This window comes from Amphiura filiformis, chromosome 2 (assembly GCF_039555335.1).
Source record: "Amphiura filiformis chromosome 2, Afil_fr2py, whole genome shotgun sequence".
NCBI lineage: Eukaryota > Metazoa > Echinodermata > Ophiuroidea > Amphilepidida > Amphiuridae > Amphiura > Amphiura filiformis.
This window is the reverse complement of record NC_092629.1, coordinates 4531941-4556823: the sequence shown is the minus strand read 5'-3', so window position 1 is coordinate 4556823 and position 24883 is coordinate 4531941. Positions and strand designations below refer to the sequence as shown.

Genomic DNA, 24883 nt, shown 5'->3' with positions numbered 1-24883 from the left:
GTATAAATATAAGAAAATGTTTAGGGTTGAGATCAGGTGAATAATACAACAAATGAGCATGAAACTTCACATTTATGTTCAGAAAGGTGTCTATTTAACATGATTCGAAAGGTGTTTGAAAATTCCAAAGGGAAGCTGGTGATTTAATTTTTAACTCGAGATCTACTTGTCCGGGTTTTTTTCCTTTTTACAGAGGGTATGATAGAGGTAATAACAACAACTCTGCCAAATTACAGCTCAGTAGGTCAAGGTGTTCACCTGATCTTATTCATCTGAATATTTTGTGCCATTCTGAGCAGTGCTGCACTGGGCCACTGGCAATTAAGCGCACTGTGGCGATGGACCAATTTTGACTCACACTTACAGAAAAACCAAATAAGTTATGATGCTGTAATTTGCAGGATAGTTACAAAACATAATTGGCATTAACATCTCCAATTTTTACAGAAAAATTATGAAAAATAAAAGAATGAGCTCAATTTAGAAATGTCTGTGCAAGCAGTGCACAGTTGAGCTCCCTGCATGTCTATGGGAGTGTTCTAATCAAGTTGATGGTTCATTGGTCATCCCTACTTATATGGTCATGATGATGCCTTATATGGGCATCAATAGCTTCTCTCACTAGAACATCTATATCTAGCACTTCTAAGCCATGCTCTGAAATCAAAGTAATTACAATCTTAGATATGCCTTCAACTCCATATATGGTCATGATATGCCTTGTGTGTGCATGATGATGCCTTATATGGGCATCAATAGCTTCTCTCACTAGAACATCTATATCTAGCACTTCTAAACCATGCTCTGAAATCAAAATAATAACAAACATAAATATGCCTTATATGGTCATGATGATGCCTTATATGGGCATCAATAGCTTCTCTCACTAGAACATCTATATCTAGCACTTCTAAGCCACGCTCTGAAATCAAAGTAATTACAATCTTAGATATGCCTTCAACTCCATATATGGTCATGATATGCCTTGTGTGTGCATGATGATGCCTTATATGGGCATCAATAGCTTCTCTCACTAGAACATCTATATCTAGAACTTCTAAACCATGATCTTAGATGTTGCCTTATATGGTCATGATGATGCCTTATGTGTGCATGATGATGCCTTATATGGGCATCAATTAATAGCTTCTGTCACTGTACTTCTAATTTTGCGCATGTCACTGTACGGGTTAGACGTGCTTTGCTAAAGCTCCTGGCAAAAACCGCCAAATTTAATTTCTTTTAATTATATTGATCCACCAAACTGTTTCTACGTGATAAAGAAAGAGTTGCTGAACAAAATGAGCGGTAAAAGAAAGCCAAACAAGGGTGACAAAAAATCTCAGCGGAAAAAGGAAGCTGAACCTGAAATGTCGACGAGTGAAGATGAGCATTTGAGATCTACACGTGGAGTGCAAAATGGCGCCGACGAGCCGAGTAATGGACAACTAATGCAAAAGTTGAACGATATGACTGCATTAATAAATACAGTTCTCACTCGCCTGGAAAAGGTAGAAATAGAACATAAAGTGCTAGAGACTAGAGTCACACAGTTAGAAGCTAGTGCAGAGAATGTAGAAGTATCTTTGGAAGAAATTAAAACGCAGCAAGGGAATTGTGCAGAGAAGAAAGACATAGAGATTTTAGAGCGTCAGCTGGACGACTTGGCCAACAGATCTCGCCGAAATAATGTTGTGATCTGGGGAATCCCAGAAAACAGTGAAGATTCATCTGATTGCGGGCCTTCATATCGAGCTTCCTTGAAAAACATATGAAAATAGAAGATGCAAATAAGATCGAGGTGGAAAGGGCACACCGTAGCCCAATGGGGAAGTTAGCGCAAGCACAAGCCGTACAGAGAGATAACCCACGACCAATCCATGTCAAATTCCTAAGGTACATAGATAGAGAGCGTGTATTGCAAGGCGCCCCAAAGAGTTTGAAGAAGAACAATTTCAAGGGAAAAAGCATCTTTATATCAGACGATGTCACACAGAGAATAAGAAATGATAGAAAGAAACTGATAGTGCTGAGAAATAAGTTGAGAAAGGAAAACAAGTTTGCTTTGATTCCTTGGTCAGTGCCAGCATGTTGTTGGTAAAAAACGATGATGGTAGTCTGAAGCGTTTAACCGCAAGCAACATGGCCATAGGCGAGATGGATACCGCAGCTCTGGAGTAGATACACGTTTTTGGAATGCATATAATGGAGAGAGAATTTGTTTTTGTGCAATTTTAATTTGGAAATTTTATCTTTCAAGACTGCTGGATGGAAAACAAGAGTTTTGTCATGGAATATACGGAGTTTCAAATTGGACTTTTTTTCTGCTGACACTTTTGGATTTATTATCGAATACGCGGTGTACGCGCTTACTACGCTGTTTCGATTGTCTTTTGGAAAAATACTCATCTCCGTAACTTTTTTTTTAATGTTTCAATAGAGATTAACAACTTTGGATTACACACGGAGAGTTTTCGTGCACGTAAACCTGGATCTATTTACATCTTTCAAGACTGTGAAAGGAAAGTAATATATTTGTCGCGGAATATACATGAGTTTTTTAACTTTTTGAATTATTGAAACATTGGATTTATAGCCAGGAAAACGCACTGTTTTTTCGCTTGTTTTTTGTATTTCGTCAGTGGATATACTCTCCGCAATTTGTTTTTACACGGTGTTTTTCACTTGAGAGGTGGAACTGAATTATTAAGATACCTCTACGGCGGTTTCAAACAGAAGGAAAAAAAGTTTTTCCTCTTTGTACAGTGGTGCGTGTTTTTATGTTTTGCCATCACAAACCCGATTGTACATCTTACCGGTTTGAAAGTGATTGGACTCTGTTGGTATGTAAATCAGTATTTAAAAATTCATTTGTGCTCATGTTTGTTGTTTTTGTGTATTTGTAATTTTAAAATGCTTGTTTATAATATGATGAAATGCAAAATGTTTGATTTGTATCGTCTTATCACCGACACCGTGCATATACATTGTACATGTATCCACTCCCTTCCCATCCCCATTCACAGTTTTTTATCGGTACCAAAACACATCATGTGCCATCACCTGTTGCTCGTTTTGTTATTCAGATTTTATATGAATCCTAGCCCCCACCCTGACCAGCATGATGAGTGCGGATGTTTTTATTTAGATTGGTATAAATTGGGATCATGTTTCCGTACCTATATTGTTATTTAAATTTTTATTATGCACCCTTGCCGAATGACGCGTAGGCTTGAGCACCACTCCATGGATCAGTATCAAGCAACGAATTTCCCGCACCTTATATGTAAATAATGAATGATCGAGCTGGTGATAATTAAAAAATTATTTCCTTGAATGTAAGAGGTATTGGTAATTTCAAGAAGCGTAGGAGTATTTTTAATTGGTGTAGAAATTCTCGTGCAGATTAATTTTGTTGCAAGAAACTCATAGTACAGAGACAGTTGAAACTCAGTGGCAGCATGAATGGGGTGGCAAGATCCTTTTTCCCATGGTACAAATAATAGCAAAGGAGTCGCAATTATCTTTCGTAATGGTAGTAATGTTGATGTGATTGACATTTGTAAAGATAACGATGGAAGACTTTTGGTTATAAATTTTAGTAAAGATGACCTGAATTTTACCTTGGTGAATATATATGCTCCCAACATTGAGAATATGCAAATAAATTTTTATTCTGAGCTGAAGAATTTCTTTATGGAAAAGAATTTTGAAGAGAAGGAGAAAATAATTATTGGTGGTGACTTTAATTGTATTTTGAATGCTAAGCTTGATAAGAAAGGTGGTATTGAAAAAATTAAGGAGAGTGTTGTTGATAAAATATGTGATGTTATGGATAATTACGATTTAATTGATATATGGAGAGTTTTAAATCCAAATACAATTAGATTCACATGGCGTCAAACAAATCCTCTTGTTCAGTGTAGGCTTGATTATTTTTTAATAAGTAATACTTTGATGGAATATGTTACAAATGCAGACATTATACCAGGGATAAGAACTGATCACTCTGCTGTTGTTATTAATGTGCAGTTGCAAAAAGAGCCGTGTCGTAATCCAGGACATTGGAAATTTAACAACTCTTATCTTAATGAAGACGAGTATGTGAACGAAATGAACAACAATTTAGCTACTTGGTTAGATGATTCTTCTATAAGTGACCCTCAGATAAAATGGGAGTGGATCAAATTTAAGGTTAGGGATACAGCAATTAAGTATGCTAAGAAGAAAGGTCTGTATAAGAAAGATAAGGTAAAGGAGCTCAATAATAAGCTTAATGTGTTGGAGCAATCTTTAGCAAATAATCCCTCAGACAACATTCTGGAGGAGATCCAAATGGTAAAGAATGATCTTGAAGAGTTGGATAGCAAAATTATTGATGGTGTAATTGTGCGTTCAAGAATTAGATGGGCGGAAAAAGGTGAAAAGAGCAATATATATTTTTTGGGCCTAGAAAAGAGGAACTGTAGAAAAAAACAATGTAAGAAATTGATTCTTGATGATGGTACCGAAATTGTAAATCCAAATGAAATTTTGAAAAAACAGAGTGATTTTTACAAAGATTTGTATGATTCGAAGGTTGACGCTGATGTTTCAAGAAATAATGCATTTTTGCATGGTAACAATGTAACCACCCTAGACGATGTAGAGAAGTCTAAATGTGAGGGGAAGCTTACAAAGGTGGAATGTTTTTATGTGCTTAACAAAATGTCAAAAAAAAAAAAGCCCAGGTAATGATGGGTTATCATGTGAGTGGTATCTTCAGTTCTGGAACAAAATTGGTTCATACCTAGTGGATGTTTTGAACAGAGGTTTAAATAAAGGTGAAATGGCATCCTCCCAAAGGCAGGCTGTTATAACATTGATTGAAAAAGAGGGTAAAGATAGATGTCAATTAAAAAACTGGAGACCCATATCTTTACTTAACGTGGATTATAAAATAGCATCTAAAGTCCTTGCAATGAGGGTGGAAAGTGTTATACCTAAGTTAGTGCACATCGACCAAAGCGGTTTTGTTAAAGGGAGAAATATAAGCGAATCTATTCGTACTATACAAGATATTATGGATTATACTATGTATAAAAATGCTCCTGGATTATTGCTATTTTTAGATTTTGAAAAAGCCTATGATTCACTTGAGTGGAATTTTTTATTTGAAGCCTTAAAAAGTAGGAACTTTGGTCCAGATTTTGTAAAGTATGTGAAAACATTGTACACAAATATTAGTAGCTGTATTTTAAATAATGGGCTTACATCGCAATACTTCTCTGTAAAAAGAGGTGTTAAATCAAGGGACCCTTTGAGTTCTTACTTATTTATTTTGGCTCTGGAATTGCTATCATGTTCTATTCGGGAAAATCCGTCTATATCTGGTATTTTTGTTAATGATATAGAACTCAAATTGGTTCAATATGCTGACGACACAACATGTATTTTAGATGGGGAGCAATCTGCAAAAAATGTTTTGAAAGTTCTGGCTTCTTTTTCTGAAGTGTCTGGTTTAAAGCTAAATGTTAATAAATCTCAGGGTCTATGGATTGGTGCAAAAAGACATTGTAATGAAAAGCCTTTTAATATAGAATGGCCCACAGATCCAATTAAAGCTTTAGGTGTGTACTTCTCATATGATGAGAGTGCTGCTGAGAATATGAACTTTACCTTAAAGATTAAGCAGATCAAAACTCTCCTAAATATTTGGAAGTCAAGAAGACTTGCATTGTCTGGTAAATTCTTTTAATAAAAACTTTTGCTTTGTCTAAGTTCATTTTTTTAGCATCGGTAATTCATATTCCGGACTATGTTATTAATCAGATTGATAAAGTCATTTATAATTTCCTTTGGAATGGTGGTAAAGGTTTTATTAAGAAAACTTCTATTATTGGTGACATTGATGAAGGAGGATTGAAGATGGTGGATGTTAAATCAATTTTTCGGGCACAAAAAATCAAGTGGGCAAATAAATATAACACTTCCCTATCAGGTTGGAAGATTCTTTTTGATGATTTTATCTCTCCTTTTGGTGGAAATTTGATTTTCTATTGTAATATTACTCCAAAACAAATTCAAAGTTGGAAAAAAAGTGCCCATCTTCTATAAAGACATGCTAAAATCATACTTTAGCTTTATTAATCCAGAAAATGTAAATCAATGTATTTGGAATAATCAGCACATCAGTATTAATAAAAGGCCATGTTATTATAAACATTTCTTTAACAGTGGTTTAAAATTAGTTAGTGCTTTATTTTATACCAATGGAAATATTATCCCTTTTGAAATTTGGTGTGAGAGAGGGATTCCATGCAAGTTTTTTATGCAGTGGAGGAGTTTGGTTGATGCAGTTCCACTTCCTTGGAAACGAATTTTGAAGCAGGGTTTCGAAGAGAGAATGTGTAATCCAAAAGGCTTTTTTCTAATGAATAATGGTGTTGAAACTCCTATGAAGAACATGACATCTAAAATTATTTACCGTATTTTGATTCAAAGGATTAAAAAAAAACCAACATCGCAGAAAAGGTTCAGGGATGAATTAGATGTCAATGACGATGAATGGAGGGACATATACCTCATGCCTTTTAAGTCATCATACGATGTGAGAACAAGAATGTTTCAGTATAAAATCAATTTAAACTGTTTGATGACAAATAGTAGATTGTTTAAGATGAATATTGTGGATAGTGAAATTTGTACACATTGTAAAAAATTTTCCTGAGACTTATAGGCATCTTTTCTGGAATTGTAACCATGCTGTAAAGATGTGGGATGATTTTAAAGTATGGTATGGGGTAAATTTTCAAAATAATGTTGAAAATTTGGATTATAGCAAAATTCTGTTTGGTGTTGGTCTTAAAGAGTCTGACAGGTTGACTAATTTATGTCTTATTTTGATGAAAAAAGTTATCTATGACAGCAGATTCAGGAACCAAACTCCTTCTATAATCTCCTTTAAGAACTTGATAAAATTTCATTATAATTTAGAAAAGCAGATTGCTAGGAGTAAAAATAACATGTCAAACTTTATAAACAAGTGGGGTGTCTTGGAAACCTTTTGTACCGAATAGTACATATTATATGTTAACATGTATAATGTATAATGTAAACTATACCTTTTTGTATTTCATCAATATATTTACTTGATCAATGTAATGTAAAACAATTTCATGTGATGTATGGTTTTGTCTTTGTTGTATTATATGTATGTTTTTTTTCCTCTTTGAGCACAGGGAAATAAAAGCCCCGTTTGGGGCATGAAAGATAAAAAACTATGTACTTCTAAACCATGCTCTGAAATCAGAGGAAAAAATATATTAAACTATGTTCAATTTATAGGTGTCAATTATTTGGTCTTGTATTGTGTACATCAACAGTCCCGTGGAACACTTGCACAAATTCACAAAACCAAGTATTTAGTCCCATATATTGTAAAATATAAGTGATGTGTCGATCCAACTGTATGCACTCCATACTATATGTAATGCTAACCATTTATGCTCATTTTGTGGTAGCAAGTCACATATCACTCAGTGATATTAAGAATCATACTTGGGATGATTGAAATCCTACAATCTATTATTTGATGTGGCATAAAACGGGATAGGTTAACAGTACTACTTTTCTCTTGGCTTTTGACTTAGCTTACCTTGTGCTATTTTGTTGGCTACAGTTGATTTTCCTGCAAATGCTTTACCAAGAAAACAGGCTTTGACTGGAAAGAGAGGCATCTCAGGTGCATCTGGAGGAGGCTGGGATAAAAACAAACAAATACATTATATTTAATCTCTGTTTCCTCAGCCATTGGATCATTCCAGCTGATATACACACACCCTCTATGGAAGACATGACCCTAATCTTCTACATAAGAGGTGCCGATTTCAATTCGAGATACCCATTTAGGTAACCCCATTTAAAATCCACACTGCCTGTGTGGGAGATTACGGTCATGTCTTCCGTACGGGGCATGGATTTCAAGTGGTATATAGCCCATTTTCATAACACATCTCATATCTAATATGTGGTAAGTTACAGCCTATCACTCTATTTTCTGAGTTTTATTCATGAATACGTTTAAGTTCTCCATCAATGATAATAACTTGTTAATACAGCAAATGGTCAAACCTTATTGACCTTTGACCTAGTTTGAGATTTAGTCTTACCGTTGGTGGTGAGACAATTAAATTCCAAACAGGTGCATTAAGACCCACAATGACCTCTAATTGACCTTAACCTATTTTGGGGTTAGACTTACCGTTGGTGGTGAGACAATTCCAAACAGGCGAGCTAAAACATGTCCTAACACTGCATTATTCCCAGGAGGTCCTGTGATCTCGCAGTCTTCAGGAGGCTGCCATTCACCAACCATGTTCTGAAATAAATGACATAATTCGACATGGATTACACTGTGTTAAGGTGGCCCCATATCATGCAATAACACCCTCCAATGGAAAAGTGGCCCCCACACATCAATGTTGACCACCCTCGGCAATGTAATATCAATCCATCATTGAATGAAGGTGCTACAGTTGATAAATGGAATTTAAAACATTTGTTACAATACTTGACTCAAATGGTATGCACTGTGAGGTGGTCTTATAATCTCAGTCTTCAGTAAAAAAAAAATGCAGTGATTTATAGTGCACTATGCACAAGCATAAACCCACATGCCTTAGAGATTCTTTACAGGAATTTACTGACCACTGTGGCATAAGACACACCACACAGGCCATTAAACTACAATCAGGAACTTTAGCCAAGAAGTGCACATCCTATACATACCATAATAAACCATCACAGCCAGGACAAGCTCCCCGAGTTCTCGTATGGGTAACCAAGACAAACAAGCATTTAGTTCCTTGGGAATATCAAGTAGGCTCAATTTATTCACAAGAACACACATCCATGTCAAACGATGCACTTGTCGGCTGCTACATGTGTCTCTTTTTACATAATAGCAAGGAATAAATACCAGACTCATCTCAAGTGGAGGTCACTTCAAATCACCCCTCAAGTCACATGGTTTTACAGAGAATATTCCTTAACCATATGACTTGGGGATGATTTGAAGTGACCTCCACTTGAGATGAGTTAAATGAAATAAGACACATGAAATCTCATGAAGCAGCTGACAAGTGCATCCTTTTGTGATATTGATTCTGAACCAAAATATAGACTACACCAGGGCTCAAACTTGCTTTGCCCAACACCAATATAACAGAGTCTAATGCTTTGGCCTAACTTGACTACTATGACATTCTCCCAATATAAATAAATAAAATCCCAATAAAAAGGCAATTATGCAGAATATAATATACCTACTTTATACTCCATGAAGTCCCCCTCATCAAGAATGGTTTGTCTCTCGGCTTCAGTAGCACTGACCACTGGAGGAGCAGTGTTGGGTTCTTCTGCCGATTGCTGCAATACAAATATCAAATAAAAAAAATATACTAGTCTTGCTAACATAATATCTTATGTTTGTTCGTTTGTTTGTCTGTCTGACTGTCTCTTCCATCACCCCCTCTTCCTCTCTTTCTGCTCCACTCTTTTTGCTCCACTCTTTCCCCTTATGCCCTCTCTCCTATCCCTCTCTTTCTGTTTCTGTCTCCCAATTCATCTTGACTTTTTCTCCCTCTTTGACACAAACACTACTCGCTACCTCCTCTACTATTGTATCTCTCAACATCTTTCCACTCTAAATCAGGAATTGTGGTTGGCCCCACAAAAGCTCTGAAATATTGTACTGTACAGTAAACATAGGAAAAACAAGGTATATTTGACCCCAAACATAGAACTATGACCCTCTGAGACCTGTGACCAAACATAATTGAGAACTTCTGCTCTATATATTTCTCCCCTCCCTCTCCCAGCTTTTCCTTTCTCCCTCTCTCACCCCCCTCCCCCACATGTCTCTCTCTCTCACACATTTGACTGTTAAGTATTACCTGATCTGTAGTAGGTTCATATAAAGGCTTTCCACTTGTAAACAGCAACTTCCATTCTCTCATTAACTTGGGTGGTAATAATCTACAAAAAATCAAAGCATTTTCTTTCATTAAACCTCTCCACAATGGTATCGACTGTTGATGACAAGTTCCCAATTTTCTTTAAAAATCCACAAATTTCAGTATTTCTTGAGATAGCTCTATTAGCGGGGACACCATTGGTGGATCCACCAAATAAATTCAAATATTCATTTGTATTTATTTATTTTTCTAAAGTTTGTTCGGCTTATATAAGGCGAAAATTATTTGGCTTTTGTTACTGCGCGCATCAATAAAGTCCCAACTCATGCTCGCATAAATTCACATGAACGTGTGCCCGTCTCACGTTACGCAAGACACAACTAGCGTAAGCATTGCTCCCAACTGCGTGCATGCCATTCTATATCGATACACAATTTTGTGAGTCTTATTTTGTCCACCTTATATAAGCCGAACAAACTTTATCTACAGTATGTATTTACTATTCATCTGAACATGCTAGAACTTATTTATTTATCTATCCATTTCTTAATTTATTATTCATCTATACTATCTGAGAGATCTCAATGAATCGATCTGTCACTGAAAAAATATTGATTATCGGCAAGTTCCTCTTTAATAGTATAGATAACAGTATGTCATGTGCATGGGTCCTTACTTTGCAGTGAGCTCCCTGTATTTGCCCACTTTGCATGACAAATCAACCACATCCCCTAGTATATCATAGCATGTGTTGTAATGCTTGCGGTATTTGGCCTCTTCTCTCTCCTTCATGATCTTGTCATGGATGTCTTTGTCACGTTTGGTCTGCTCTATGTACTCTAGCTTAGCAAGTCTTGCAAGCTCCTGCATGGTAAAGAATAAATATGAAAAATAAAAAATTTTAAAAGCAGTGATTTTTATTTAATATACTGCACTATGCATAGGCATAAGCCCACAAACATCGGCACACTTTACAGGAGTTCACTGACAACTGTGGCCCAAGACACACCTTATAAAGCATTTTTAATTCAGGGACGCGGCTCTATACAGGTACAGGAGAACCCTAATCAGCCTACATCGCAACCAGGATGCAATTTTGCACGAGTAGACCGAAACAATTAGCAAGAAGTTCCTTGTCCAGGAGAATTTTCAAGCTAACTCAATTTTCCATAAGAACAAAATGACATTGCTTGTACCATCATGCACTTGCACCAGAGACTCACTTTACAGATTGAGCTAATTGGACTGTTATATAATAATACCCATGTGAGCTATAACATTATCTTGAAGTCAACTGTGACATGATGCTATATAGCATACTCAGAGAAGATATCTTACCCTTCCCAGAATCCTTTGCAACATGATATAGCACCTTATGTCATCAAATGACACTCATATTACTTTAAACAGGTTCCCTAGTTGTTTTCATTTTGAGAATAGACTGGTTAAACATGGGTTCGATAGTGAAAAGTCAAGAAATAAACATATTTTGCAAGATCTGGATGTGCTCTGTTCATTAAGGTACATTTCGTCCCTACCACCAGATAGTAAATCAGTACAAGAAATTAAAATGAGAGAAATGCATTATGGGAAGTGTAAGATATCTTCTCTAAGGCATACCATTGAATATGGCTTGTTTCGCCTCAAGTTTATAGTGACGTCAGTGCCTTTACATTGTTACCCATTATGCACTTTGTTCTGAATTATCGATATATGGTCATGGCCAGAGAAGATCTTACACTTCCCATAATGCATTTCTTCCATGTACTGATTTGCTATTCAGTAAAAATATCTCAATTAACAGAGCTCATCCAGATCTTGCAATTAAGGTATTTCTTGTCACTATCGACCCATATGTAGTACTGAATAGCAAATCAGCGCAGGAAAGAAATGTATCGTTGGAAGTGTAAGATATTGTCTCTGGGTTATGGCAATGACTATGGCTTATACTAGCTTACCGCTTCTCGATCCAGTGCCTCTTGGAAATCCTTCTGGCGTCTTTCCTCATATTGCTGTTCTCTCAGTATCCTGTTCTGTTGTATTACGGCTTTCTCATGACGTAGTTGAAGCAACTGAGTCGCTATGCGTCTTTCTTGTTGTGATTGACGCATCAGTCTGGTAACCAGCAACTCTTCACGACGTGCTTCCTATGAAATAAATGTTATAGAGTTTGGATATAAATAAGATCAATGCATTTGCTACATTAGGTTACATTTGAGCGTATTCATTTAAAAGTCCACACACCCCTGTGGAAGACTTTGGAAATATCCATTACGTTATTTGATCATGACTCATCACCTCCTTTTTCAACCAGATCGATGGTAATAAATATAACTCTTGTAGTGAGGGATCAACATTTAACTACAAATCGCCTCAGGCAAAACTCACTTCCTGTGAACCAAATACCACACAAGGTCATTTTTATGTAACTCATTAACAAATTTGTGTTACATACTGCCTCTAGCTATAACGACATCCTTGACATCTGGTCAACTCATTGACAGATACGAACCTCTGGAGGGAATTCAATTCTTTCCAGGTAGTGAAACGTAATGCTTTACATACACCCAAATGTATTTAGGAATACACCCAAATGTATTGGAAATACACCCAAATATATTAGAAATACACCCAAATGTGCCCATCCACCACAAACTGGTCGTAAAGTCGGCATTTTCCATTTTGAGATACAATCAAAAACAGTATATGGATTTCTATGTAAAGTATATTAGGAATTTGACCTTTGATGAACCATAACTTCACTTCCAGATGTTCGATGAAGCTGGTTGAGGTGTCATTTTAAAGCTGAAAGTGAATTCATTCAAAATCTGCAATAAACTGAAAATGATCCAGAGCCGACTTTACTACCACTTTGTGATGGATGGTCACAAATGTATTAGCAATTACACCCTGATGTATTTGAAATACACCCTGATGTATTTGAAATACACCCAAATGTATTAGGAATATACCATACCTCTTGTGCCTCATGTGCCTTCAGTTGATCCACTAACACTTTACGTCTTCTCTTTTCCCTCTCTTTCCTGGCGACGCCGTCCTCCTGAAGACGTTTACGTATCTTGTTGATGTATTCATCGTTAACGGCGGCTGATTGTTTGGACGGTTGGATCATCGTGACAGACGACTTCCCTGTCGTCTGCTTCTTGGTTAAGTATGCTGCTACTTCAGCATCTGCATCTCTGAAAATGACAATAAATTTGAAAAGTAAAAAAAAAGCTAGTCAGTTAGTTTATTCCTCACTAGTAAGATAGCCACAGCCTGCTATACATGCAGGGAAATATTTGATCAAAACGTCAAAGCATGACGACATGCATAGCCATGCAGACACAGGCAAATAATGGATCCAACATAAATAACCATTTATTATTTACCTCTTAATTCATGACACCATTTAACAACATGGGCAAGTGGTCAAATTTTGAAGTGGCATAGAATTGTGATCTTATAGCGAATTGTGATGTCAAGCATATCTAGGCATTAACAGCTGAAATCTAGGAGATAACGCTGACGTAACTTTGGCCAGGCACAAGTAACGTGACGAAGGGTGTTGCTATAGATAGCTGGTCGGGGCATTTTTACAGGACAGGCAATTGTAGCCGACAATCGGGCATTACCCTGATCGGAACCAACTGTAATGAGATCTTTTATCATGGGTCATCTGCCCCGCCTTTAACAGATGAGCCATGGGGAGAGCAGAATTTGATTTTGCAGGGAATTGAACCCGGGACCTCAAACCAAAGGCAAAGACCTCAACCAGTGTGCCACGCTGCTCCCAGTATCAGCCAGTGAGCGACTCAGTTGTTGCTCAAACTCTGCAATCTGAATCTGAGTCTCCATAGCTATTTTTTTCTTGACTAAAACTGCACCATATGGAATCTATGAATATTCATGACTTACTTGTCTTCTTCAGTATCAGCCAGTGAGCGACTCAGTTGTTGTTCAAACTCTGCAATCTGCCTTTGAGTCTCTTCTGCCTCTTTCTTCTTGGTTAACTCTTTTCGGAAGGTGATGGCTTTCAGTGTCTTATTTGGAGGTGGTTTGGGGATATCCACAGTTGCAGCTCTGTTTGACATAAACCAAAAATAGGATTTATATTATAGTTATTGTTAACTTATGGTGAAACAGGTGAAAAAATCTGAAAGTGATGGAAACATCCCCTAAAACAGCTATAAATAACTGGTTAACAAAGTTCCTTGTATCTGATCCAGAAAGTTCACTTACTTGTGTACGTTTCAACAACACCTGTTGTCTTTATCAACACTTGATTGGTAGTGACTGCTACTGACAACCCGGCGCTAGAAGTAGTTCCAGCGTTGATCTTAGAGTTGCCAGTTGATTTTCCTCCAAGGGATTTTTTAGGTCCCTGTTTCAGAAAGTCATCGTATATGTGAGATAGTTGGTACTGTCCTTCATCTCTGTTCATGGTGGTGCCCTCCTCTTTCTTATTTCTAATCAATCAGGTGTTGTTGAAACGTACACAAGTAAGTGAACTTTCTGGTATGATACAAGGAACTTTGTTAACCAGTTTACTATACCGATCCTGATGAATCTGTTCAATCAGCTATAAATAACTATGTGTACACCCATGTCAAAATGATGCAATTGTGGGTTGTTACAAAAGTTTCTTTTTACATAATAGCTCCTATCATATGGTGGTCACTTCAAATCATCCCCAAGTCACATGTCTGTATTCTTGAACCAAGTGACTTGGGGATTGAAATGACTTCCACTTGAGATGAGGCTGGCATTTCCTAGCTATTATACAAAAAGAGACGCATGTAGCAGCCGCCAAGTGCATACTTTTGATATGGAAGTACGCATATGACAATTTTGGTAGAGTTTGCTTCAAAACTCAAATGCGGGTCCAATGCTGGCACCCGGCAGAACCGGCGATTCAGAGGGGTATCTATTGTTTACAATAACAGAACATGGTTAAACAGCAGCTAGATTTTGAAGCAATCCCAAACAAGAAAAACCTGGATATTTGGGCAAGACTTGAAATTCATAACGGCACAACTTGAGAAAGAAACAAAGTACTATGATCTACTGCAAAATAAAATGATTTAAATTGCATCTATGTATGTCAGAGCCTGAGGGAGAAAATAAATCGCAGCACATACTAGACTCACAATCGGCTTTACCAGTTGAAATCCATAAACCCCTTATGGAAGACATAACTTTAATATTCCACTCAGGGAGTGTGAAATTCAAACAGGGTTACCTCAATGGGTGACTCCATTTGAAACATACAACCCTTGTGTGGGAAAGATTAAGGATGCATCTTCCATAGTGTATTGATTTCAACTGGGAATAGCCCTGAAATATAAAAGCTGTGCAACACAAATATAATAAGCATTGTACAAAAAGAAAGTCCTCAATTCTTTAAGACCTACATGTATGGATGAGCAAATACTTTTGGTGGCTAATGTAGCAAAGTAAATTGGATGTGGGCTAGTGACTGGCAGCTTGTTATGGGTGAGCAAATACTTTTGTGGCCATTGTTGCAAAACAAATCTTGTGGCTGACTGCTTGCTACGGGTGAGAGCATAATACTTTTAGTGGTCAGTGTAACACTGTAAAATAAGAAGCGAACCAGCGACTGGCAGCTTGCTATGACCTACATGTATTGTATAGGTAAGCAAATACTTTTGGTGACCACAGTAGCAAAACAAAGAGGAGACAGACTAATGACTATCAGCCTACATGACTCTGTTTTAAACTTACAACCCTTCCTCAGATGATGTTGCTGACAGAGAAGACCTTACAGCAGGTCTATTGGAAGCTTCATCCACTCTAGAACCATAATTGATGCAGTTGTAATGTGAGGAAAAAAATGTCAGTCAGTAATGTCTCAAACTGGGCAATACCAGTTGAAATCTATACTCCCCCTGATAGACATGACCTTTAGTGTTTCACACAGGGAGTGATGATTTCAAATGGAGTCACCCACTCAGGTAACCCTATATGAAATTCTCACTCCCTGTGTGGAAGATTAAGGTCATGTCTTCCATAGGAGGGTGTGTGGATTTCAACTGGAGTAGTCCAATCTCAATTTGATACCCAGCGATCGTTGTATAGTTACATTTTGAGGCTGTGGCAGTCTTAATATTTTCATACATTATATAAAACAGATACCCACTACTCTTTATTGGAGAAATGGTGCAACATAATTTATCCCTCAACTTCAACGTGGGAAAATAGTAGGCCAACAGTCTCCAGTGTGTGTTTTATATATTTTGTATATTTCTCTTTATGAGCAGTCAATATTTGTATCATAATACTCTTCAGGCGAACTGTCTGTCAGTCTATCCAAATGCATGTGCATAATTGCATACCGTACTTCCTTGTGCAACATGAGAATGAAATCCAGCAATATTTAATTTCTTACCAGTTTTATTTTTCACATTATACTTACTAAATAAATATTTGGCATTGTTAAACAATTTTTTATTTTGTTATTTTATTGTTAAACAATAAATTAACAAATATATTTTACCATGAATCCAGTCACTATAACGTTTACATTTAAAAAAAAAAATTTTACACCTTGGTTTTGAACACATACATGAAGCAAATGCTTTATCTTCCTAAGTCGAAGGACTTACTTAATTCTAGCAGTCATTTCCGTCCGTTCACGTCTGAGCTGAGCAGCTTTTTCAAGTTCTTTTTGTCTCATCTCTTGTTGCCACTGTCTCTGTTGTTCCTCCATCTCAAACTTGGTACGGAATTCCACGTCTAGATGTTGACGCTTTCGCTCCCGGAATCGCTCCACCAGCTGATCCAGATTCAGGTCTGTCTGACGTGGTGTGAGTATCTTCAACCTCTGTTAACAGGAACAGATCAAGATAAAACAATAATTATACATTGCATTGCATCTGTTCCACAATTGGGCTATTCCAGTTGAATTTCATACACCCCTATGGAAGACACCTTAATCTTCTACACTGTGAATTTCACATGGGGTTACCTGAACGGGTGATTCCATTTGAAATCTACACCCTCTGTGTGGGAGAGTAAGGTCATGTCTTCCATAGGGGGTGTATGGATTTCCAATGGAATATCCCATTATTGGTGCACTTAAAGCCACAGCTAAAAACAACAGATGTGGAAATGAGAATATAAACTGACCTATATGCTAATTCATGGCATATTGGATGGCACAGGGGAAAGTTAGCCCATATTGCTAGACTATGATATCCACTAAGGTGAAATAAACCTGCCTGCTGTCTGATCTTTCCCTGGGAAATGAGATTTTCCAATTTGGGCCTTTATCCAGTTCACTATTAACCACAAAATAATTGCTTTCCCACACTATAGAAGTTTTGTTATGTACTGACCACTTAATATTATAATTATATTACCAGGTTTGTAGCACACCAAAATGATTACCTTCTTGGTAAGAGTTGGGCCGCTTTTATTTCACAGGTTAATGAAAACAAAAATAGACATAAAAAAACTTGCAAAAGTCTCATAAAATTTTCTCAACTTGGCAATTACGAAATGGAGGCAGGCTTTCCATTTTATGAATAAAATAAAACGTTAAGACTTCATTATGGTATCTAGCTAATCACATTGTTTTCTGAAAGGGAAAGAATTCTGAATACTTAGAAATGCTTTCTATGTTTGCACTCGGCTCAATTTGTTTGGCAGAGAGTATATATCTTGACTAGTTTGAAGGGTGATCATTTCATACTTCGATAATCATTATTTTATTCATACTCATCCATTACTGTAAATTACAAACCTCTTTGTACGGTCCACGCTCCATGCTCTCCAACTTGACTGGCGCCCTCGGTCGCATAGTCTCCATTGCAACGCCCGTCAAATCTGCTTTCTTCTTGTTGTTGAGGGCAATATACAATTGGTACATGATCCGTGTGGCAACACCAGGCTTTTCAGTCATAATGTCCCTTGCCATGTTGGTATCAAATGGGATCTCCAGAAGGTGAAGTGTCGGCTCAAGTCGGGTGAAGTTGTTAAGCTTGGAGTCGGCCGTTCTGTTGGTATGATGAGAAATATTGGAAATGAAATGGATTGGGCAATGGATTTAGTACAATTTATTTGCTTATCAATGACTGTTTTTGTTTTTTTAGAATGTTCTGAAATTTTCCAACATGGTACCAACTTATCAATTTATTTTCAATTTGACAGAATATTTGGACTTTATATTTATCAATGGGTTCAATCTTCTTTCTTACATTGTAAATACTGATGTAGGCTGATGGGACCTCTATTTTGTTACCTCAGAAGGCACACCCACACCACTCCACGCCAAGTAAACTTGCATAACACCCAATGTCAACAAAAATATGTTTGAGTGATAACAGCATTACGCGCATATATTTGAATGCACTTGTCAGCTGCTACTTGTGTCTCTTTTTACATAAAACTTATAGACTTATAGTCACATGTTTAGGAACGATCTCTGTATTCCTAAACCATGTGACTTGAGGATGATTTGAAGTGACCTCTACTTGAGATGAGTCTGGTATTTATTCCTACCTTATTGTGTAAAAAGAGACATGTAGGCTGATGTAGCAGCCAACAAGTACATCCTTTTGATATAGATTTACATCAAATAGCACCCTTATTATCACATAAATATACATTTTTACACAAATTGTAAAGACCAACCTATTTTGTGAGAATGATTCAAAATCATCTTGCAGCTGATGTTTCTTGAGTACTTCCCCAATGAGAAACCCAGTAGAAAACCTCTCTGCAAAGGTACTTGTATCTGAAATGTTACAAGGAAAAATAACATTCACAATTGAATGAAGGAATGATGAATAATACGGGTACACACCGTCAGTCCGAAACACTGTCAATCCAAACCTCGTCAGTCCGAAAATCTAATTTAAGATGTCAACCCTAACCCAAAACGTAACCCTAGCCCAGTAGCCCTAACCCTAACTTCAATTAGATTTTTGGCCCTTGACAGTGGTTCTGATTGACGGTGTTTCGGATTGACTAGGAGACCCCAATAATACAGTAGGCCTATTGAACCATTTACAGATCTTTCAATCCATTTATGTCCATTGTGGAAACCTACTTAATTTAATTTTTAGGTGGTAAAAATTTAATTTTGGTCAAATGTTGCCATTTTTCGGCCATTTTAGGCCAAAATGATGATTTTTGCCAAGATAGGTATGTCCACATTGCTTATTATAGAGGGCGACGTTCAACTCAAAAACCCGGGCGGGTTCTTCGAAAAATTTTGTACGGGGGTGTGCCACGCAGACTTTCGGATGCTGACTTTCTCTATACCTACTTTTTGCTGTTTTTGCTACCCATCAGTATACCAATTTTCAAGAAAAAGCACCCAAAAAGCACCCAAATTTGCCATAATTGGGCGCTTTAATGGCATTTTTGCCCAAATGCGCCCAATTAGGCGCATTGGTATCCACTGAAAACCCACCCATCGATATACCAAAATCGCTGAAAAGGTACCCTAAAACCGTGGCACATCCCGTATACCTTCAACCAGGAAGAACCCCCGGCTCAAAAAGCTCAAAAAGTTGCGACCAAATGGCTTAACTGTGTAATCCCCATAGGAAAATACAAAATTTTGAAATTTGGACACCAGAACTTGGAGATGTAGTCTAAAAAGTGCTGGTCCTTTATCCTTGATACAGAAGTCATCATGCAGTGAGAGTTAAATATAAAATTAAATCGCCTTTGTGAAAAACGGATCATCGTGGTGAAGAATGATGCATTACTGGCTCTTTTGTACAGCAAGTCAAATGTTGTAAGGCATTGTCAATGATGGCCGCAGAAAATGAAAAATTTCAAAAACAGACATTTGCTCATGACTTTGTTGATATTTGAGCTACAGACATGGTTGACCCCTCATTTTTTAAGTTAATGATCACCTTTTTAAACAAAATAATTTCCATGTGAAAAAACCTACTTGATTACAAGGTGCATTTTCCCAGCAATTAAGTAAAGGAAAAGGATGCAAGTTTTTGTCAAACTATGTCTCCCTTTTGTCAGAAGATGAATTTTGGGTCAAAATTGACTTTTTTCCCCAAAATGCCCCTTTTTGACCCATTTTTTGACCAAAATGATGATTTTTGCCAAGGCATATCTTACGGAAAAAAATATTTAAAATGAAGCCAATGTTGCATTCTGGTTCCTTAAGCACTGAAGCTGTTGTCAATGCAAACTAGAGCATCTGAAGAAGATTAGGCTAATTTTGGTTTTATTCATCATTTTCTCCAAAAATAGTCTTTTTTTGGGACAGATTTAGGACCTTTTTATTTAATATCAAGTAAATAAATAGCGCTCTCACAGTGCCTGTTCCTACCATGGATCGGCATGTACTGCTCAGCAGCGCCAGCGCCAGGGGGTTAAAAAAAGAGAAGAAAAATATAAATTAAAGCCTCCAATAGGCCGAGACGGAACTACGTCAACAGGGTCAGAAATTCAGGGTCAGAAGTGCAAGAATCCTTTTGGATTCTCCCAGTGGAATTTTGCAAGGACCCCAGCCCCCAACTCAACTTAAAAGTTGACAACCATGAGAGTTACCAAATTACGCGGAAAAGGGGTTACTTTTTTACCAGTAGCAAGGACCTTGAAATGGGTAAAATAGGGGGTATTTAATTTGTACTGTCCGTGAAATTAGCAAAATAGGGGTATTTAATTTGCACTGTCCGCAAAATTCGGATAATTGAGAAAATCCAGAAATCTTAAAGCGGGTGCTTGAAATTCTAGTCATTGAAAACCGCAAAAAAAGGGGTTGTTTTTGGCCATATTTACGGTCCTCGATTTTGCATGAAAAAGGGGGTAAATTTGATGAAAAATCATTGGTATTGCAAAAGGGGGCTTTTGAAAGATTTGGTAACTCTCATGGTTGAGTTGGGGGGCCGGGCCGGGGCAAGAACCCATGGATTCTCGCCATAAACTTTGTATGATAAAGTTAAATATTTACGAGAATCCATTTAGATTCTTGCAATTTTGGTGACCAGAATCTTTGGCGAGAATTTCTGACCCTGTCATGCCGGCGAAAACAACACCAAGACAGGCCGGTGCAAACAACTTGCTCATCAATCAGATTAGGTCAATGGGTCGTGGGCCCACTGCGCATCGCAAGCGTTACACTTTGCGACGAGTGCATGCTTGGATTTGGAACTTTTGTTTTTGAGCTGCAAGTTACCAGGGAGATTTGACAAGCGAATCAAGCCTGCCGATACGTCTACTGTTATTACAATACTACTCATGAATATTAATGCAACACACTCACTTCCTGTTAGCAATCGATAGAATGTTTTCTGCATGTCGATGACGTATGGGCAGCATGCTCTCACACACGGCACACATACAAATAAAATATTTTGTATTTATTAATTTATTTATTTTAATAAATTTAGACATTTTCTGCATTTATTATTTATTTATACTTATTATCAATTGTAATGTTTATTTTCATTTCTTTATACTAGGCCTATTTATATAACTCGTTTATTTATTTTTAATGTTTTATTTATTTCTTTTATTTATTTCTTTATTTATTTATTTAAAAAAAATCATAGGCCAATGCTTTAAGTGAAATCATGTTGGTTAATATTCATAAACTAAAATTAAACTCATTTTAGGCCCTATTTATTTATTTATTTATTTATTTAATGTTTATTTATTTATTGCAGTTTATTAACTTTTATTATATTGCAGTTTATTTTATTCTATTCTTTAGTTTAGTTTTGTTTAGTTTTATTCCCTTTTATTCTATTCTATTTTATTCTATTTTTTCAATTTAGTTTACTTTTAAAATTAAATAGTTAAGTATTATTTCAATATTCTTTTTTCAAACTTTTAATTTACTATTTAATTTTATTTCAAACTTTGTAGTAACTTACTTGATCACAGTGTGTGGGGGTGACTGGTGAGTGTAGGCCCCAGGGGTCGCGCTAACCTGCGTTTCTGCGCGTACAGCGCATATTTTTAAGTTTGAGCGCATCTATTCATTTTTGCATACCAGTTCAGGGGTTTTCATGCGCATGAAAAAATGAAAACATGTGAAAGAAAAATAAAAGCTTCGATCTCCAATATTTACGACCTGTCCAGAAATTATGTAACATAAAATGCAATAACATAAATGTTGAAGTGAAGTCGCCGTAGCATTGTAACATAATTTAAAAATAAATATAAAATATACACCTCCAGCGTAATTTAACACAGATTGTGATATTGTCTAGAATCACTGATGAGTTTTATTGCAGTACCGGTACTGAATGACGACACGTACAATGTACGTGAGCTGGTAATTTCTAATTCTAGGGATCGGTAAGAAATGCTTCAAGGGTGGTGTGTAGAGATATGCCAGCGGTGAAATACGAGGCCGTAGAAGAAAAAAGTGACAACAATTTGCCCTTGAATTATGTTTTATAGTCAAAATACTCCAGTAATTCAATAAATATCATGATATTTGGCCTAAACTTGAACTCACTTGCAATGAAATGTCATTTTTTATTGAGTAAATCATGGCTTTTTCACTCGTGACATGTGAATTGCAATGCTGTTGAATTCTGCACTTTGCGAAGTTGAACTGCATTTTATGGAATTCGACGAACTTTTATGGCATAAAGCAACACTTTTATAGCAAGTACACTGCATGGGAACTTTCTTTAAAAGCCAGATAGTTGGTTAATAGTGAGAATCGCAGCGTGAAAGGGAGATCGCGTTTTTGCCAGGCCTTAACTATTTACACATCATAACCAAAATCACAAAATCTGATACTGATATATTGAAACGGGCATTCAATACTTGACTAGAGAACCCCTCATTTTAGGATTTGAGCGCATATTTTTAACACTTTCAAGGGGTTCAGGGGTTCTGAGAACCCCTGGTTTTAAAACCTAGTGCTACCCCTGGTAGGCCCTATGCATTGTATGTGAGTGTTAGTCAATAACCATTCAACTCTCTCAAGTGCAAAGTGATGTTGTGGTGAGAAAAGCCAGGTCATTGTTATTAATATTCATGAGAAGTGTTATAATAACAATAGACGTATCGGCAGGCTTGATTCGCTTGTGAGATTTGCAATAAAAAATAACCGGAAGTCTGCTCTCTCCTAATTAATTATCTGGAGTGACTCCAAAGTGTTTGGCAACAGTTAAACCCTGATACAAAACCTTTATGCAAAAAAATGTGTCCTTTAATATATAGCGAGTGCGGTCTAAAAGTCAGAATCGCCAAAGTTCATGAACTGCAAAATTTAATTTTCATTTTTAAGCTTACCGACTTTCTCCGACAGGTCGAGCTCAGAATTGAGCCATCTACAAAGTATTTCGGTCATCTTTCACGATAAAACTTGCAGCAATCAAGCCGAAGTTCGTTAGGTTTTAGAAAGTAGATAAATTTGCTTTAATTATGCATTTTGTAAATGTTTTGGACAACTTTTGTAAGGCACTACGACAAATTTATTCAGCTTTTATCAGTCTTGGCAACGGTTTGTGTGTTTATATTCGCGACAAATCATTTCTCCAGTGCAGTGTTTACAACGCGTGCCAGATGGTGGCGGCAGCTAGTTATTTGAAGGAATGAATGAAAAAAAGAAAAAAGAAAAAAGAAAGAAGGAAGGACGGATGAGGAAGGAAGGAAGGAACGGAAGAAAAGCTAAGAAAGGAAGGAAGGAAGGAAGGACAATTTACATGAAACTGTAATTAGCTATAACAGAGAAGATGAGAAGATGAGAAAGCTCTTCGGCAATAATAGGGCCTATAGTGCTACATGATTGTACCGTAAAAAGACTGTAAAATGGGGTAACTTTTGGCACTTTTTAGAGTTTTTAAACCACTGCTTCCAAACAAAACCCATTATATTTCTAATTATCTCTTTTTTATGACATTAGGATTCCCTTCTACACAGAAGTTGAAAAAGATATTTTTAATAATTTTGTAAGGGTGCCCTAAAAATAGCCTGACCAAGTTACCATGGGCAACTTTGGTCAGAGTAGGACCCCTATTAGGCCTACATTCCATGAAGAAAAAAAATCAAAAAAATTGATCTTCGCTGTATATGGGCAAGTTGTTATTCTTTGTGACATTTGACCCCTTGCAAAATTAATCAAGCACACATCCTTGCTCACAAATATCGATTTTATTTTTCTGAAAATTAAAGTTTTGGTCAAAACTCGTAAATTTCTAGGAAATTGGACATGAGCGACTATTATTTCTTCCAAATATATTTCTTAACAAATTGATACCAAATAGGCCTATGACTAAAAACAATATTGCTGTACGAAAAAATGACCATTTAAAAAAATATATTTTGTAATGATTTGTAATACACATATCACCGTATCAAAACCAAAAGTTCAGAGCCCGAATCAGGGACGTTGTTAATAATTCGCATGGCCAAAAATACTTAATCACTAATCAGCATATCCACTAGCACTGTTGGCCAGAATTTGTTTATTTAATGTTTCTAGAAAGAATGAATGGTTTGTATTATTTTGTGATAATAGGCCTATTGCGGGGGGTAGGAGCTAATTTTTTTCACAACAATTTTTAACATACAATTTTACACCCCCACCATTACCACCACCGCCTAGACCTGTTGCCCTGCTGCCGGTCAAAAAGGTATAGTGTCATTAATTTCCCCTTAAGTCCCGCCCTTTTTTCCTTAGTTATTCTTTTTGTTTTTGCCGCCCCTTCATCTTCTGCCGCCCTCCTTTTTTGCCGCCCCCTGCTTTTACCCTGGGCCCCAAAGCCCACCCCCACCCCACCCCACCCAATTTTATCGCGAACACAGTTGAAATCCCCCCCCCCCCCAAAAAAACAATTGACTCGCAATCAAAGTCATTCATCTTTCTATACTTTCAAAGAAAAGAGGATCATCTTTGTTTGGACCATAAACATTAATAACGGTATAATCTTCTGAATAAATCTGATTATTTAAAGTAATATCCA

At 36.8% G+C, this 24883-nt stretch overlaps 1 protein-coding gene across 1 annotated transcript in view; it reads right to left on the bottom strand.

Annotated features, from left to right (window-relative positions):
- LOC140145796 (sperm flagellar protein 2-like) overlaps positions 1-23435 on the bottom strand; it is an 80793-nt gene extending 57358 nt beyond the window's left edge. The window contains 12 exon segments of the mRNA XM_072167474.1: positions 7637-7739; positions 8243-8359; positions 9310-9408; positions 9936-10017; positions 10633-10820; positions 11915-12103; positions 12934-13156; positions 13875-14039; positions 16583-16800; positions 17722-17974; positions 18612-18714; positions 23211-23435. Of these exon segments, the coding sequence (XP_072023575.1) occupies positions 7637-7739; positions 8243-8359; positions 9310-9408; positions 9936-10017; positions 10633-10820; positions 11915-12103; positions 12934-13156; positions 13875-14039; positions 16583-16800; positions 17722-17974; positions 18612-18714; positions 23211-23268 (1798 nt within the window). The 5' untranslated portion in view covers positions 23269-23435.
- Positions 23436-24883: the final 1448 nt, after the last annotated feature.